At 40.9% G+C, this 18,650-nt stretch overlaps 1 protein-coding gene across 1 annotated transcript in view; it reads left to right on the forward strand.

The window, feature by feature from the left end:
* LOC119746454 (F-actin-monooxygenase MICAL3-like) overlaps nt 1-17,620 on the forward strand; it is a 65,991-nt gene extending 48,371 nt beyond the window's left edge. Inside the window, exons 22-27 of the mRNA XM_038223416.1 lie at nt 946-984; nt 6,968-7,175; nt 8,004-8,100; nt 8,965-9,038; nt 9,910-10,024; nt 15,065-17,620. Of these exons, the coding sequence (XP_038079344.1) occupies nt 946-984; nt 6,968-7,175; nt 8,004-8,100; nt 8,965-9,038; nt 9,910-10,024; nt 15,065-15,152 (621 nt within the window). The 3' untranslated portion in view covers nt 15,153-17,620. The remainder of the gene's footprint in view (nt 1-945; nt 985-6,967; nt 7,176-8,003; nt 8,101-8,964; nt 9,039-9,909; nt 10,025-15,064) is intronic.
* Nucleotides 17,621-18,650: the final 1,030 nt, after the last annotated feature.

An 18,650-nucleotide genomic window follows, 5' to 3' on the forward strand; every position in this document is an offset into this window, starting at 1 on the left:
CCGGGATTACTTTCACTAGACCTCATGCCAGGCGGGTTGAAGCCATCACCCTCGGGCAGCACACTCATATTTCCAGCCTCGGTCATTGCGAGCGGGTTGCTGACAGATATTTCTGGCCTCGCTCCCTGCGTGTTTATCCGTCATCCGTTCCGAATACTGCCAAACCTTTGCGGGTATACATGTCTTCGACGCAAACTGGTTAACAATGAAAATAAATAAAGACTTCCAGGCACAGCCATGTTGGTCTTGCACCCTGACTTTGTACTAGATTGCGAGAAAGAATGGCCATTCACGGAAGCCATTCCCTTGGAAGGCACAGGCTTTTAAAGATATACATGTAGGCATGAAAATTGTGGCTTCTAAAACCCCTTACAGTACTGATTATGAAACATTCATTTTGAAACAGGGTTTTGGTTTTGCTTTGTGCTTTTCTTTCCTAACCTTTTGCTTCTAGGTATTTTTTTCTGGAAGAATTGCTGAATTTATGCTTTTCTTGGGTTTCAACTGATGTTTGAATAACACACGTATTTTCCTTTGCAGTTTGGTTGCTATTGAATATCATAGGTTGCTTTGTATGAGATGAAACCAATGGGAACTGACCATAGTGCTTCGTTCTCTAAAAAAAAAAAAAGGCTTGAAAAATGACAGGTTTGTTTGTTTTTGTGAATATACAAAACAAGTCTTCGCCTCCCCCTACACAGGGGAGGCGGCTTTGTCGTCTGTGCCCTGGAAGCAGGGGAGGGGGAGGTGGGGGTAATTTATTTTAAATTGAGGCCCCCCCTCCCCCAGAAACAAACAACCCTAACAAACACACACAAATCAAGAAGAGGATGGTGAACAGATCCTGTTGGTATCATCTCACTTTTTGGGTTGCCCTGGAAATGGCAGTTCATCTGATGCCGCTTTTTGCAAATAATCAACACCATCTATCCTCCTTCCTTTCAGGTACTTTCAAAGAAGCCCCCTAAAGTACATGTAGAGCAGGTATATTCATCATATGCCTCCACTGTTTCCCCCACCCCCTAAAAAAAAGAAGCTACCCAGTGTAACTATAACAACGGCTGACTAATTTGCATATGCGCTGTCGCCTTAACGCTTGTTTTATCCATACCCCCTCCCCTTGTTTGCAGGTTGTAACAAAGAAGTCCCCAAAAGTGGACGAGGTATAATTTGTTTTTGTTTGTGGGTGTAGTGTGCGTGTGTGTTTGTACTAGCCTAATCATGGTAGTGTGTACAACCAGGCTCGAAATTAACCCAGTAACCGTTCATCTACTTCTTAGAAAATACTGACTGATTATCCATTTCAGCAGAGCTAGAAATAGTCTGTAGAATCTGTATACTATAAAATTGACTGCTTTAAATAGTCTTCATTTATATTAACCCTCTGCTGTCTGAACAGTCACAGACAGTAAAAAAAAAACAATCCTCTTCCCCTGCCATGCCTTTCACACAGGCTAGTCACCAACAGACTCAATTTTAAGTAAAGCACTGTGACTAGTCAAATGCAGTCCACAAAAAAGCAGAAAAGTGGTAGGCACAGCTGGCTTATCAATCACCTACAGTCAGAGTATAGCTGCATCAAGTTAAATAAACAGTCACAGCCAGTCAATCCTGCTTGATGTAGGCTTGGAGCTCTTAACTGTTGAAATGTATGTTTGCATAGGAGGGTTAATGGATAACTCAACACTAACATTTTTTGTCCAGAGAAAGTAGTGCTAGTAGTGAATTATAACCAAGTTAATTCATTTGTTCAACTGCTTTCTGTAATAGTCATGAATTTCCATTAATAACCTTGTCTTGATAAATCCCAGCCAAAGAAAGTGAAAACTGAGTCAGGAATTATAAATTAACCCCGGTTGGCAGAAAAAAGAAACCAAACGGTAACCATAAAATCAGCCTTCATGTCACCCTTGGCTCACCATAGAGTGGGGAAAAATGCACATACCTGGGTTTTTTTACGGATCTTAATGTGCTTTTTGCATTGTTTCTGAATACATTTTGTAGAAGAATGTAGTTTTTAAAATATATAACTAGATTCAAATTTAAGCGTTTGAAAAAATTTGCCTTTGAAAAGACACCACATACATGTATTCCTGCAAAATGCATACTGAAAATTCCTATATACATGTACATGAAGAGTTTTGTAGGTTTTATCCATCAACGAGTTTCCTAGGTTGTGAAATTGTACCAAATATTGCACAGGGTTAAAGAATGCTAATGATTTTGACGCCCCCCTCCATTGTGGGTTAATTTCGAGCCATCATTGTGTGTGCCGTGGTAGAACTTCACGTTGCCGACTCCCAACATGCAAAAACTGTGAGCTTCAGGGAGCCCTGTTGGTGCACAGATGCCACTTACTCATGAATTATGCATGATTTGAGTTGCCAATCACCACCAGGCACATTTGTTATACAGCACACTGTTCCAATTATGCACTGCAGATCCCCGCCCAGTGCACCATAGCAATTACTACGTTTGTTAAATATTCAGATATCCGTATATGATACTGGCCAGCTTATAAATAATGCATGAGATTAGAGCCAAACCCCGCCTACCTTTTTTGTAGCCAATCCTTCTAGTTTAGATCATTCCTGTGTGCTTCCTTAAACTCCTACCGGTAGTTGCAATGTCGAAGTAGCCTTATACATGTAGTCTTACACATCAGTCCAAATAATCTGATAATGAATTGTTCGTGTGCAATTTATAAGATGTCACTGCTCATTTGCCCTACTTTGGACTCTCTACATTATAACTAGGGTGAAAAAAATGCAGAACAGTACTGTTAAATGGAGGACACTGAAGTTATGTTGCCATTGTGTGCCAACGCTTAAATGCACTGGGTTTGTGCACGTTCCGTTCAAAATTGGCCATGCGTACTCATGTTGTGAACATGATTGAACCAGCTTGCGCCTGTGATGTGTCCTTTATGGGCACCGTGCGCCAACCAGAGAGGGCGCTTTTTCACCATTGTCGAGAGCCCATTTGACGGAGCACATCACATGCGCACACCGGTTCGTGTGCGTAAAGTGCGCGACTAATTTTATTGTTAAGTAAGCTCAAGTAGTTTTAATCTGAATGTGCACAAAGCCATAGTGTCTTCGCGCGAGTGCCAGGCAATCTGTTCGAATGTCACTCCCAGTGGTCTCCCCCAACTCTCCGTTTCTTACCGTTGAGGGGGTACTCATGCACGAAGCCCATTTCATCTTGTGAGTGAGGCACAACAACACCATTTTACAGTCCATGCACACAGTCCATAACCACTGCCAGTGTTCTCAAATCCAGTGTTTACCATGTTTTCAAATCCTTAATTAGCGCTATTTTCTTATTAGAAACATCATATTAAGTCTAAATTGAAAGCCAGTATCTAATTTATTAGACAAAAACCTATAATAGCTTTTACCTAATATGCTTTGTAGGTATATTAGAAGCATAAATGCAATTCTAAGTAACATGTTAACACATAAGAACTGCCATACAAAAATAAACAAGTAAAACAACAAACCTCCAGAAACCTGCAATCCCCTGCGTTCACCTTACCTGTCTCTCTCACTTCATTTTACCCACCCCGTCTCCCCACTCGTACCTCCCCTCTTGTACCTCCCCTTTCCCCTACTCCCCCATTTGTTTGTATCCCTTTCACATGTGTGCTTCGTTCACCCTGCAAGTGCCATGCATATCCCATCATTTTTACTTTTCCTCTTGCATTATAAAGCAAGCTACTCATGACAAGTTCTTTTATATGCCACTGCACATCAGTTTCCAATAAAATCATCTTATTCCCCCATTCCACCTCAACCACCAGAATCCAACTCCATTCCACCCCATTCTCTACTGTCTCATGGAATCCTAACCTACCTTACCCCAACCATCCAACCCTACCCCAACCCTACACCACCATCCCACCCTATCCCATTTACTCTAGCTTATCCCATTTACTCTAGCCTATCCCAACATGTTGACCCTAACCATCTCCCCACCCTTACCCACCCCACCCAATCCCCAACTCTCCCAATCCCCCAACCCACCCAATCCCCAACCCACTCAATCCCCCAACCACCCAATCTCCAACCCACCCAATCCCCCAACCCACCCAATCCCCAACCCACTCAATCCCCCAACCCACCCAGTCCCCCAACCCACCCAATCCCGCAACCCATCCAATCCCCAACCTACCCAATCCCCCAACCCACCCAATCCCCAACTCTCCCAATCCCCCAACCCACCCAATCCCCAACCCAATCAATCCCCCAACCACCCAATCTCCAACCCACCCAATCCCCCAACCCACCCAATCCCCCAACCCACCCAATCCCCAATTCACCCAATCCCAATCTCCTAACCACTATCCATGCGCTCTCATCCCACTCCCCCCTTCATGTACGCACACCAACTGTGCCAATACAGTTCCTTGCCACCCTTACCATCCCAGCATAACCAACCCCACCAACACTTATTTGCCCCATCCAACCTCATCACGCCCAATTATCCAGGTCCCATCCCACCCAGTCATGCCAGCTAACCCTTCCCAGCCACCCACACAACCACCAATGCCCCAACCCCACCACGCCCCCAACCCCAACCACACCCCCAATGCCCACCACAGCCCACCCAACCCCACCCCACCACACTCCACCAACCCTACCCGACCAGTCCTTACCCCTTGCAACCACCCAACCATACCCCACCCCGGCCCACCCCTCCCAACCTACCCTTTATACTTGCCTAATTCTTACCCACCCCAGTCAACCCTATTCTGTCCATCCTTGACCACTTTCCTGTCTTGTCCAACCCCACCTAATCTCATTAAAGATCGCACTTCACCCTACACCCACCCTTACCCAACAACCCACCCCTGCTTGTCCCAGCAATGTCATCTAGCTCATCCTAACCCATCTTACCTACCCCACGCCCATATTGACCATCCTTCTCTGTACCAGCCCAGAATCGCAATCCTACCCTTTATTCAACCCATTCCCCCCTACCTACCCACACCCGTGTACTTGCCTGCAATTGGGGACCCCCTATTGTCCCTCTTTTGTTTGTGCCTTAACTTTTTAGGAAGACCTCCCATATGTTTTGTACACGGCCGCCAAATTGGGAACCTTCGGGAATTTAGGACCCTATTGTCCTCTATTGTTCTACGCCCCTTATTGAATGCAGAAACAAACTCACTCGCCCCAACCTTATACCCAACCCACCAACCCACCCAATTCCCAACCCACCAACCCACCCAATCCCTAACTCACCCAATCCCCCAACCCACCCAGTCCCCAACCCACCCAATCCCTTAACCCACCCAATCCCTTAACCCACCCAATCCCCAACTCGCCCAATCCCCAACCCACCCAATCCCCAACCCACCCAATCCCCAACCCACCCAATCCCTCAACCCACCCAATCCCCCAACCCACCCAATCCCCAACCCACCCAATCCCCCAACCCACCCAATCCCCCAACCCACCCAATCCCCCAACCCACCCAATCCCCCAACCCACCCAATCCCCCAACCCACCCAATCCCCCAACCCACCCAATCCCCCAACCCACCCAATCCCCCAACCCACCCAATCCCCCAACCCACCCAATCCCCCAACCCACCCAATCCCCCAACCCACCCAATCCCCCAACCCACCCAATCCCCAACCTACCAAATCCCTCAACCCACCCAATCCCCCAACCCACCCAATCCCCCAGCCCACCAATCAAAGCATTACACAATACCCACCCCAGTCTTTGCCCTCTTTTGTAATCATCCTATCAACATTCCCTCTTCATTTAACCAAAAACCGCTCCCTCAAACAAAAATAAATATATAAAAATTAAAATAAAAATAAATCCCAATCCCACATTCAGCCTTGTTGCAAAAAAAAATTGAATGTGCACTGCAGCTCTTTTCCCCAATATTTGCACAATTTTTATTTGGTGGATGTGCTTGTAAAGCAAATAACTGCACTCAAAATTTGCCATTGGATAGACACTGCACAAGCACCTCATAAAGAACTTGCACATCCTAAAATCAACTGTGTGATTTCATCCAGGATTTAAGACTGTGAAAAAAGTTAACTTGGGATATAACTTTTTTGTAATCCATTATTATTTAGTTTATATTGCAAGTTAGGTTCAGTACAGGAGAGCACAGTTTGAATTTTTACATAAGTACATGTAGCTGCTGTAGCCAGGTTGTACTGTACTGGTCTATAGTAGAAATAAAATCTAAATTTGGCATGGCTTAGTTTCCCTAACTCAAGAATTATTTTATCTGGATTAATTTGTTCAAGTTGATTAGCCTTCCATTTGTTCTTCCCAGTGCGTTATAACCCACCAATCACTTTGCACAGATAAGTGTCACCCTCGTTTAAAGATAACACGGTGTTAGTTTTGAATTAAAAAAAAAAACCCTTAATCAATTAACAAAGGATACTTCCCATTCAAAACAGGATTCTAAGTTCAGACGATCAATATTGTTGAGCACAGATGGTATAAGATGTCTGAATCAAAAATCAAAACCCATTAACATACATGTGTTCCTTCTGGATGAAAGTTTAGTGTTAACTCATTTGTGGTAGGATTTGTTTTTCTGTAAGTGGTGTGCAGCCTTTTTAAGCAGCAATGGTTAGCCAAAATGTGGTTGGTTGTCATACATACTCCCTAATAGACACGAATTTCATGACCTCCCAAAAAAGGAAATTGGGCAAACTCAAAATTCCACTGCCATTCATTGAACTGGACATTTGTTCCTTGACCTCATAAGGATTGTCCATATAAAAGAAGATTATGTAAATTTGCAGGCACTTCATTTGTCAGATTTTTCAAGATTACCAAGATTTTCCAATTCTTCCGCACCCCGCGGATAAGCAGTACTCGGAAACAACTTTGTACAGGCTCAAAGCATTCCAAGTGTAAGCTAGCCTTTTTCCCATGCAGAATCTGACCTTTTTTGGCTTCCATTGAATTCTTTTCCTGAACAGGAGCGACGGAAGATGGAGGAGGAAGAGCTAAACGAAAAGCTGACCCGGCGGGTCCAGCGCGAGGCGCGTCGGCAGCACCACCAGCAGCAACTAAAGCGCCACCGCATGGCCCAGGAGATCCAGCGCCAGTTACAGGAGGTGGAGGTCAAGCAACGAGAGCTGGAGAACAGAGGCGTGTCCGTGGAGAAAGCCCTAAGAGGCGAAGGCTGTAAGGATTTATGTTTTTAAACCTAGGGTCTTTTATAAGGCACTGCTTAACACAGGCATGCAACTTTTCCTCGGATCAGCTGATTTCCTCATTTTTCATTTCACACTTACGCCATTCAAATTGAAAAACACTGTATAAAGTCTTGCATGCCTGTGGATAAAAGCAGAAAAAGTAACAATACCAAGATTATATAACGGTAATTGTTATATTGTGTCTCGGATTCTGTAATCCCCAAAATTTGCCAGACGCAGGACACACTTCCTCAGTAAGAATATGTTACAAGAAAAAAATGCCAGGTATTTATATTGCTTGTAGCTGATTCGGCTAACTTTAGCTGAGTTTGAGAAGCATTTTTTTCTCTGCTTAAATGTATACAGGTTCGTTTGCATTTACCCCAAAAGGAAATTACGGAAATATTATCAAAATGCTTACTTGGATTAAAGATTGTACTGGTACTAAACACCCCATGAGCTTATTCTGTCTTGATTGCTGTTATTTAGAAGAAATCAAGAAAGGTACGTGACTTCCAACAATTAGTTAATTGGCTGACTCTTGGAAATAAAGAGTGCTATTGATAAAATCTTTTTTGTTTGTGATCAAAATGTTGTGCATGGTTTTTCACTGTTTTCTCCAAAAAAAGTGTGATATCCACTGAGCCGAAACTTCCACAGGTTAGGTTTTGAACATTCTTCTTTGGCTTTTGAGTGGTGTTATTATTGGAAACGAACAACAACAGATGATCCTATATGCTATATAACAGATTCCAAGCTTGTGTTCCTGAGTAGTGAATAAGATCTAGCTAAAAGTGATGTCTCTTTTGTTTCACAGCTTCTGAGGTGGATGAGAACACCCTGATGCAGCAGTGGTTCAATCTGGTCAACGAGAAGAATGCCCTAGTCAGATACGAGTCAGAGCTCATGGTTCAGTAAGTCCATTAATGTCATTTTGGTCATGTATCTGGAAGGCAGATCTAGATCACAATGCACTAGAGCTCCACATGAAAGGCACCAGCCCGTTAGGGCCAATTTATAGTCGGTCGCGCAACTGAAAAATTGACGCGCGATCATTTTACATGCGGTTTGAGCACACTGGCGATGTCACTACCGAGCTCAAATGATTGAACTTTGACATGGCCGCTCACCTCACTTTTCATCATTGAACCAATGGGAGTGCTTAATCTGTAAAAAAATCATGAATATGCATGTACGGCACAAATATCGTACAAAATGGACGACTGTGTTTTTTCTAAGACAATATCCGGATATTTTACCATTTGCCAGGTTGATAACAGAATCGGAATTTAATGGAAAGTGATATTTTGTTCAGCAGTAGCAATGCTTGATCGTCACACTTCACAGTTGAATTTTGTTTGCATAACATGTGTGATATGGCTTTACAAACGTTGTGTGACTATAAACTGCCTAAAATGGTTTAGTGTCGAGCAACCGTCAGCGTCAGATATTCATCATTGTGTGTCCGCCTAAAAATCCGGCCTTTGAAATCGAAAGCGTTAAACTGCGCCACAACATTTCAAACTCAAAATCGGCATCAAGAATGGTTGCACAGTCTGTCCGTTTGTGTTGAAACTTTGATTTTATGTTTAGAGCGTGAGTACATTTAATCAGAAATTTTGATCTGTCAAAATCTTATTTTAAAACAAGGGTCTCAAAGATATTAATAGAATCTTTTCATGTTGAATTATGCTTTTCACAGATGGGAAATTACTTGAATCTGTGGATAAGTTTTTGTATGATCTTAAATGATTTATACTGCTGAATTGTCTCGCCAGGGCCCGTGAGTTGGAACTGGAAGACAGACACTGTCAGCTGGAGCAAGAACTCAGGCAGCGCATGGCCATCGAGGGTAAGAACTCATATGTCTGTCAACCATCCTCGCCCGTCATTTTTATATCTGTTGCCTATTCTCCCTACCCAGCTCCTGGTTACTCTTCAATCATAGAAATCAGATCGGACTTTTGCAACCCTCTGAACTCTTTTCATCAGACGATATTAGTTTGAGGTCATTTTGTGCATTGTTTAAATTAACCCTCAAGGGTAATTAACCCTTTAAGCAGGCATGCAACTTTTCCTCGGATCCGCTGATTTCCTCGTTTTTTTAACTTCTCGTGAATGCCATTACAAATTGAAAAACACTGTACAAAGTCTTGTGTTGTTAGGAATTTCCTCGTTTTTTTCTAAATTCCCAGTTTCATGCCTGTTTAAGGCGAATTTCAGTCCAAAGCGAATTGGTTAGGGTAACGCCAAACGTCACAATGAAAGTTCAATTGTTGACGTCATGAAATTCGCTTCGCTTTCACTTTCGCATGAAGTATTAACCTGCCTTAAGTCCCCGTATTGCCCAAACCGGCATGCCAGTTACTCCCTGTACCACGCCAGACTGCCCAAGCACTGTTTGGCTGTATGGATTCATTAGGAAATAAGTACAATTTAACATGTAGTACAGGTGTTAATGGTAGATAACACGTTGCAAAGGAACAGGACATAAATCTGTTAGATTTTTTGCTGTAGGGCTGTCTGAGAAGTGGTGTGATTAGTTTATTGAAATCCAGTGCTCAGAATCAACCAGCTGTTACTCCAAGAAGAGAAAAGTGTCGCACGATGCTCTCTCAAACCTTCCTCTTGTTGTCATTTAATCATGCTAGCCTTTCATGAAATTCAGCACATTAAAGAGCATTAGGTAAAATCAACTATTTGTTTGTCTCTGTTGTTAACAGATGGAAGCAAAACCGACCAAGATCGGGAGGTTGAGAGGCTGCTTCTGGAGGAGATGTTGGAAGTCGTTGAGCAGAGAGACGCTCTTGTAGCTCTACTAGAAGAAGAAAGACTCAAGTAGGTCTTGCCTCACAATGTAGCCCGCTTGTCATTTTTGTTTTGTTTTCAGACTTCAAAAATTTACTAAAAGCTTAAAAATCATATTTCAAAAACCAGCTCCACTACATTTTCAAACAAATGTGATGCGATCAAGCTAAATGAGTCGTTTGTCGGGAATTTTTATTTGGAGATACAGGCCAAAATAGGGCCACTTCATCACATCACTTCATCACATCTCTTGGTATTCCAACTTCCATAATTAGTGAACTAAAGATGGCATCAGCATGCGGCTTTCACAGCAGTAATGCTGAGATTGTACTCTTTTCAAATCTGCAATAAAAATTTTTTTGACCAGGGTCGACAAACGACTCATGTAGCTTGATCGCATCACAAATGGGCTACATAACAGATCATGATGCATTGTAAAAGCAGTGCAAGGACAATGCTGGGTGCATTAAAAAAAAATAATCAGCATTGGTTGCAAGTTTGTAAAAAAAAAAATTATCCTGCTCTCCAGATTTAAGTGTTAAAACTGTGAGCAGAAAACCCTTTATTTATTAATTTTTTTAGGGGGTGGGGATGCAAAATGAATCTTGACTTTTTTTGTAGTATGAAAAGATCTTTTTTTACATGTAAATTGCTTTTCGTGAGCAGCAAGGTTTTCAAGGTCAACCAAACTATTTAAGAAACTAACCAGATATCCTGAAAACAATTCTTTTGAACTGCAAATGACATATCACAGCTTGTTTCAAAGTTTATCTCACCAGTAAGCAGTGCTGTAGTCAAAACCATTCGAGACCTCACTTATTGTTTTCAATTGTTTAAATTTTCAGCGACAAAATAAGTCGAACAACTATGCTACAGAGTGTCATTTTTAGATGAAAGAATGCTGAGGTAGATTTTTTGAGACCAACATTCAAGTTGGGGTAAAAATGCCTTATTGAGAGTCAAAATCTGTTCGAGACCTTCTCAAAACGTTTTCCTCATCAATTTTCAAGATCAGTTTCTCCTGATGACGAACAGAGCACTCGAAACGTCAAGTTTAAACAACTGGTTCTTCTCAGAACCACACAACTCAAAAGAGATATCATTCACATGGTGTTACCACAAACGTTCCATTCTTTGTTCATGTCCACCATGCAAACCTTTTAAGTCTCATTTAATTTTCCCAACTGTTAAGTTTGTTCAAAGTCATGGCACTGAGAGTCTTTTCTCACTCACATTAGACTTCATTCAAATCTGACATTCCATTATATAAGCATTTGTGTGAGGTCTCTAAAAAGCTCTCGACTGCAACACTGCCAGTAACCATGTCCAATGCAAAGCACTGTCAACTCCATCAGTTTTTCATCCTTTGTAACTAACATGTATAGACATTGGTATTAACACACTTGTTGGGCAGTAGCACGCATTGTTAAAAAAAAAAAAGGACTTCTTCGCAAGGCCGGATCCAGAACACAATTTTTTTTTGGGGGGGGGGGGGCCAAATGTGTTTTTTGTTCCCCGAAAAAGTGGTCCAAACATTTTCTGCTCCTAATTTAATATGAAGAGGGGGGGGGGGGGGGGGGGGTGCACTAGGATTCTTCATGGCATTGGTGCATGGTGGCAATTTTAATGCTGTATGCAGCATCTGCCTTTTTTGTGACGTCATTTTTTAACAAAAATTTGGTTCGTTTTTGGCGGGGCAATAGCTCCTGTTGCCCCCCCCCCCCTCTGGATCCGCCGTTGCTCATTTTATGAGTCCAATTTTGAGATTTGAGTGTTGCTTTCTTCCCTCCTCTCATTTTTGTCACCTTAGCACCGAGGAAGCTTTGGCTTGTTTGAAGGCTTGTCAGGAACGTTTTCCTTCTTCCAACATAACACCATTAACATTAGAGGTACAGGGTCCCGCAGTCCGCGGGAATTCATGCCTGCTGCACAACAAACGCCCTTTTTTTGTGTTCATTTTGTTTTTCCCCAAATCCCATGACCCCCTTCCCATCCGCATGAAATTTAAATGATTACTTTGCATTGTAACTTTGGCATCTGTGGGAAATGCGAAGGGCCTTTTTTTGTGCGCCTATAAAAACCAGGTGAGGACACGTGGTTGCGAGCAGTCCACGCATGTCAAAGTTCAGGCCTTAGGGCAATGGACCGATCCAGTAAGCTCCGCCCAGTGCGCACGTGGGCAAATTAACACGTGCTCCTCTCCAATGCCACGCCGCATCATACGCGCGTGCACGCATGTCGGACTTTAGTGCACGCACGTCAGACATAAATCACGGCTGTGATTGGTCAGAACACCATGGGGCAGTGCTTACTGGATCGGTCCATTAGCTGTGCTGTAGAAAACTTGTTTGATACAGAACAGTCACACTGGAAGAACTTGGCGTGTGCAGTGAAGCAGGCCATGCCAATTGGATCAGAGTTAGAATCAAGTCAACGCAAGTCAACATAAATCATCACGAGCCGTCCATTCACAAGTCAACTTCGACAAGTGACAAGCTTTTCAAATGAACTGTGAAGGCCTACTAACACATGTGTAAATGATGGCATGTTTTTATAAATACGCACAAATCAACGTGCGTATATTTACATGCCAAAGCCCTGCGTCTTTTTATTGCGCAATATTTTTGAATCAAATTCAAAGTGATTTTATCACGTGACACACAAGATCACATACATTTAGGAAATGGAACCTGCGCCTGAATTGATTGGTTGTAAAAGACGGACGAAAAAAAATCTCACGGCATATCGACAATATCGTGCATTTGTAGACACAGGTGCATCTCTGACAAAATCGCGTATGTGTAAATTGGCCTTGATGAGGGGTCGTCTCATAAGTCCGACGCCTCATAGGTCCGACGCCTCATAAGTCCAAGAAAGTCACATCCCCTAAACAAATAAAGGCCCATAAGTTTGACGCCTCATAAGTCTGACGCCTCATAGCTCCGACGCCTCAGAGCTCCGACGCCTCGTAGCTCCGACACCTCGTAGGTCCAAAAAATTAAATGCCTCGTTTTCCGATGTCGGACTTATGAGGCGTCGGACCTATGAGGCGGAATAAATGAATTTTATGCCTCATAAGTCCGACGCCTCATAAGTCCAAAATTTCAGACGAATGAGGCGTCGGACCTATGAGGTGTCGGACTTATGATATGGCCCCCATGATGCAGGGGCATTTCCTTGTTATTGTTTGTCTGTTATATGTGACCTTACTTGTTAGTTGATCTGTGACCGACTTAAGGTTTGACTTGGTGACTGACATTCAGCGTGCCCACTCCTTGGGATTTTTCCCAAGATCTTAGGAGTTTAGGCCAGGGCTTGGGAACATTTCGCTGAGCCTTGGGATTTTTTTTGCAATTGAGAACACAGGAAAGTATGAATTGCGCATGTGCAAAATGTTAATTGAAGCACTTGTGAGCCCCATTCACATAAAAGTAGGGTCTGTGCTGCCAATTTGATACATGATGCTAATATCATGAGAAATCTTGGGAATTTTTCTGTGGTCATCTTGGGACTTTCAAGTTTGATGAGTGGCCACGCTGCTGACAGTGCCCTCTTCTGGAAGTATCAAGTGGTTATTTTGCTGTTTTGATGGCATTGTTGTGCATGCTTACTCTACCATCATTTTCCATCACACATGTAACTCACAGCATGTTTAAAACTGCATTTTGAAGAAGAAAAATTGCATTGCATACATGTACCTGCAGCCTGTGAGCATGTGAATGCCTTAAAAGCATGATGAAATTCAGGTCACAACATCTGAGATATAAAACTGAAGAAAAAAAACCATGATTTAATTTGTTTTGTTTTTATTATACCACCAGCAGCCCGACTTGCTTTTACCTTTCATGAAAATCATTGCATTCCATCCTGAACCTTCCTCCGTTCTCTTACCTAATCCTTAATCCACCCATCCTGCATTTAACAGTTCTTGGTCTTTCTTTTTAGCATGTTCAGGACAAACTCATGAAACAAATGTTAAGTCTTGCTTAATATTTAGGAATACATGTTCAAAGGATCTTGATTATGATATATATTTTTTTAGCATGAATATTTGGAAGCAAGCATGGAAAATACCCAGCATCTTCGAAGTCAGTTCAAAACATATAAAGAAATGTGTAACTTCTCAATTGTGGATAGTTGTCGTGCCTAAAAACTTGCCCAGAAGAGAACTCTAGAGGAGGCTGTTTGAATGATATGAGACAATGTAAACATCATGAGCAAGTTCAGGCAAGGATCATTAGTCGACTTGTGGTTGATTTGTGACTTAACTTACGCCTGCGCACTAACAGAAACATGCGAATACCTTCAGTGAAATGCTGGTCAAAACATCATCACGAAACTACTTCATCCTGGTTCCCTGCTGTACATTACGATGCGCTTGGCTATTGGTAACCAGCTATGGAACTGTGCCCCGGGCTAGGTTCCAAATGAATTAGTCGACGAGAGTAGTCCAACCGTCCTGCGTTCAAGTGAAGTAACTCGAAGTCTCGAACTACATGTATGGTTGACCATACTCTTCGCCTGAACTTGCTCATTGTTTCTGTGTTGACTTCTTTGGTATTTGTTGTCCTCGTCTCTGCTCGACCAGGAATTTCTGTTTGTAATATTTTAAATCATAATTATAGTGGCTCATGCTCAGTGGCAGTTTGGAGAAGAACAAAGACGTTGAAAAACCTTTTTTTTAACAAAAGAAGTTTGTTCTTCCTCACCTTCTTTGATGTGTTTTTATTTTTAAAATAGCATGATGAGGGGTTTTCTATTTTGGTTCAACAAGTAATACCTCTCCCCGTTTTGCCTGTCCCCCTCCCAATCCAGTTAAAACATTTTCTATTGATTTTTGTAAAAATTACAGTAGAACCTTTGTCCCCTTAGCAGAAGAGCCAAACAATTTTGAAAACCCGACTTGGCAAAGCCCTTGAACAAAATGAATGGTGTACAGGCATCCTTTTCAACTGTGCGAGAATCGGTTCAGATTTCCAAATTCTATCATCCCCTCTTTTATACAAATGGTTTAATCCATGTGCGTTACTTAGATGTGTTCCGTTTGGAATGTTCCATTTTCATTAACAGGGAGCGCAAGGAGGACATGGATATCGAGGAGATTATGCTCAAGAAGGGTCTTCTGACAGCGAGAAGTGACGTGCCAATACACGTCTGAGGTTATCTCATCAGGGCTCCCTATACTATGCCATTACAGAAGTTTGTAAAAGATTGTGCTGAAGTTTTTCTTTCGGATTATGAAGCCTTACTGCAAGTGTAATAATGCATAGCATTTAAAAGCTTCTTTTATTGCACAAATTTTCAAAGAAGATTAAGACTTGCTAAATCCTGCCCCTGTCCTATTTGCCACGCATGTTGGCAATTCTAGCATTAGGAAGTGTAATGTCCATGACAGAGCCAAAGAAGCATGTTACCTAATTAATGGTTCAGAGAAATGATCCAAAACTCCTATTCTGAAATACTAGATGATGGATATGTAAGATTTGAAAAATATATTTTCAGGTTTATTCACTGAGCTCTTAAAGCTCTGACATGGACGGTACGTAATGCTGGAATTGGCCATGTATTTTATGTGGGTTTGTTTTGGCATACACGACAGCAGGGTCTAATACCGTGGAGCTGATGAGCAGAGAATGACAATATTGCTTAGCATTAGCAAAGTTTAATGTCTTAAGAGAAAATGAGACGAGATCCAGTCATGAGCCCCGACTGTTTTACTCTAATCTGTGTTGGCTAAGGGAATTTGTTAAATCTTGTCTTAGATACTGTAGTTGCATCATGTTCGTTGGTCTAGAAGGGCCTCTTGTCCAGTCTGTAAAAATGACTGTTTACTTCATATACACTGCATTGCATGTTAATTACCTCATATACACCGCGTTGCATATAAGTTATGTCATAATTTTATACATCGCCCTGCATATAATTAATGCGCGCACTTGAAGGGTGCATGTGAAGGCCTGCTACCTTCACAACAGAGAAATGCAACCTCAATCTCATGTATGGCAGGAAAGCTCACAGTGTTAAAGTTCACACTGCAGTGATTTTATTATTTCTTGAAAAGTGAGTTAAAAAGGTTTATCTTTTTGGCCAATCGGCACGATAAAACCAAGCAATCATTGATACCATAACCCTCTTCACAGTAGTCAACAATTGTGAAATATACTTTCTGTTGTGAGTGATATGTCTGTGCTTAGTAGCCCCACCACATTGTCCCTAGATCCGGGACGAGTTGTTCCTACTGGTAACATGTATTTATTCAGCCATAAGGCATAAGGAATATTCAAAGTCCGTGGACTTCCACATTCCCCATTATCCTGTCCTTTTTTGCCCACTGAAACTGGGAAGTCGGTTGAAAACTCCAGTTTTACATTTTGTTTGTAAATGTTTTGAATATTGAAGAAAACAAAACCAGGGAAACAAGCTGCCTGTAGTTTTTTAGCAGCAACATTTTTTTTTATACATACTGTATTTATGTCTAAAATTATGTTGTACAGAAGCCAGCAGCAATGCAAATGAACCTTTTGCTATAGAGAATTTGGGATCATATGAGGCAATTATTTAAATTATAAATTTACATAAATTTGCATGAACGATGCAACCAAATTTATGTTATATGTGTTAATGTGATGTTATATTGGTTACATGTGTGTGTGTACAGGTATGTGTAAGAAAAATTCAGTTGAATGTTAATCTAGATTTTTCACATGTTTTTATTTTCTTCAAACAGGCGCTTTGTTCCAATTGTCTCAAACCCTACTTCAAATTATAACTTTAACATTTCTCATTATTTAGTTTGATGTCCAAAATTAAACCTTTTGGGGAAAATATGCAGAACAACCGAGGCTGTCTATTTGACCAAAATAATTGTGTGTATCTTTGTTTCTTTGTTCAAATATTCAAAATTATATTTTTCGTAAATTACTCAGACTGGTTAGAATTAATTTGAAGTTAAAACAGCTTTATCATTTTAATCGCATTAAAAGTTTCTTGCAAGTTAATACTTAAATTTTTTTTTTTTATCACACTGTGACAGTGCTAACAAGTGTGATTTGAAAGTGTTCTTTGACAATCTGGCACGTTAACTTTAAAGCTCTCACATTACCATATGCTTAATTGATTTTACATTGGACAGAATGTTTTGTAAAAGTTTGTGCACCACATTTTATGTAAATATAAGTTTGTGTCTCGTATCTTTAAATTATTGTGGGATGACATATTGTGGAGCCTGTACATGAAACGTTTCTGGTGCGCTGTGAAGTCAAGTGTAAAAACAGAATTTTGTGGCATTAAGGTGGAAATTTACGACAACTGCACTTGAAAACCAGTGTTCGGTGCTTAACTTATTCCAAATCGTAAGTTTGTGCCTGTAATGATATGCAAATGTATAACTGGCAATATCTAGATTTGAACGAAAAAAGTATGTCATTACATTCCATGTGCATACTTTGTTTTTCTGTGTGGGCTATTGAGTGCAAATAGCAAAGGTCCTTAAGGAGTTGCTGATATATTTTTTAGTGGGTTTATATCGTGAATTATTTATTATGTTCAGTTTTGCATTTGTTTATGTCCTTCCTGCTGGCTGCATTTAGTACTCATTTTTATACCGCTTTGGAAAAAAACAAAAAAACAAAAATGTCCTTTGTATCGTTTCTTGTGCTGTTCAATTGTTCTTAAGAGTATCGAGGTTGAGATAAAGTTTGTCTGAAAAAGGGCAATTCTCCGAATTCGGAAATGTTCTATATAAAAATATAAAACACAACTTCATGCTTTTAAAAGTATACGCTCTCACTTAGCTGCAAATCATTTTCTTCGAAAACCAAAGAAGTTGATTTTGTTCCCATTGTATAGAACAGCTATCAAATAAGTTGTTTGTTGAACATTCGAATATCAAAAGTTCAAATCTAGCGTAGGAATAAGTTATGATGATAAGCTAAAATGTTATTGATTCCTGAATTATTTCTCTCTTAAACAGTACTGTATGGAGTACTAACATGACATTCGGTATGTTGCGTAAATATCTGCAAGTATTTTAAGAGCTATATAAAAAAGAAGCGTTTTCTTTCTGGAAAGTAAAATAGCTGATGTAGTAATTTAATATTTTCGCCTGTACCTATTTATTAAAAAAACATGGGCCGAAACGAAAAAGTAGTTATGTTTCTGGAATTGGCATTGAAAGCAAAGAGTAAATGGATTGAAGAACCACATTATAATGTATTTGTAGATGTAGAAAGAATTTCATAAATGAATAAGCAGATTTTAATTCACTTATTTAACAGTCCGATTGTGAATTAATAAAAAGGAATATGCGAAGATTTCCATCTTGTCAGTTTTGTACAAAGTATTCGGTAATAAATATATTTGAATACAAACTATGTTTATGTTGCCGTTACTCATGTCTCTCCCCCCCCCCCAAACTCCCCCCCCCCCAATAAAAAAATAAAAAAAAAACATTGCGGATCACAATTGTGTTTTTTTTTTATTATTAAACAAGTGAAGACAACTGCACTTTTTTTAAAAACGAGTTGTAGTCTACCCATCCCCTTTTCCCGAGGATTCGTGAAAAACAGGTAACCTTCCTTTACAAACGTAATGCAAAGTTTCCCTTTCAGTCAAAATCAAACAAGTGGCTGTTTTCATCAGTTTTTAGAGCTCCTAG

This window comes from Patiria miniata, unplaced genomic scaffold (genome assembly GCF_015706575.1).
Source record: "Patiria miniata isolate m_02_andy unplaced genomic scaffold, ASM1570657v1 HiC_scaffold_12, whole genome shotgun sequence".
Taxonomy (NCBI): Eukaryota; Metazoa; Echinodermata; class Asteroidea; order Valvatida; family Asterinidae; genus Patiria; species Patiria miniata.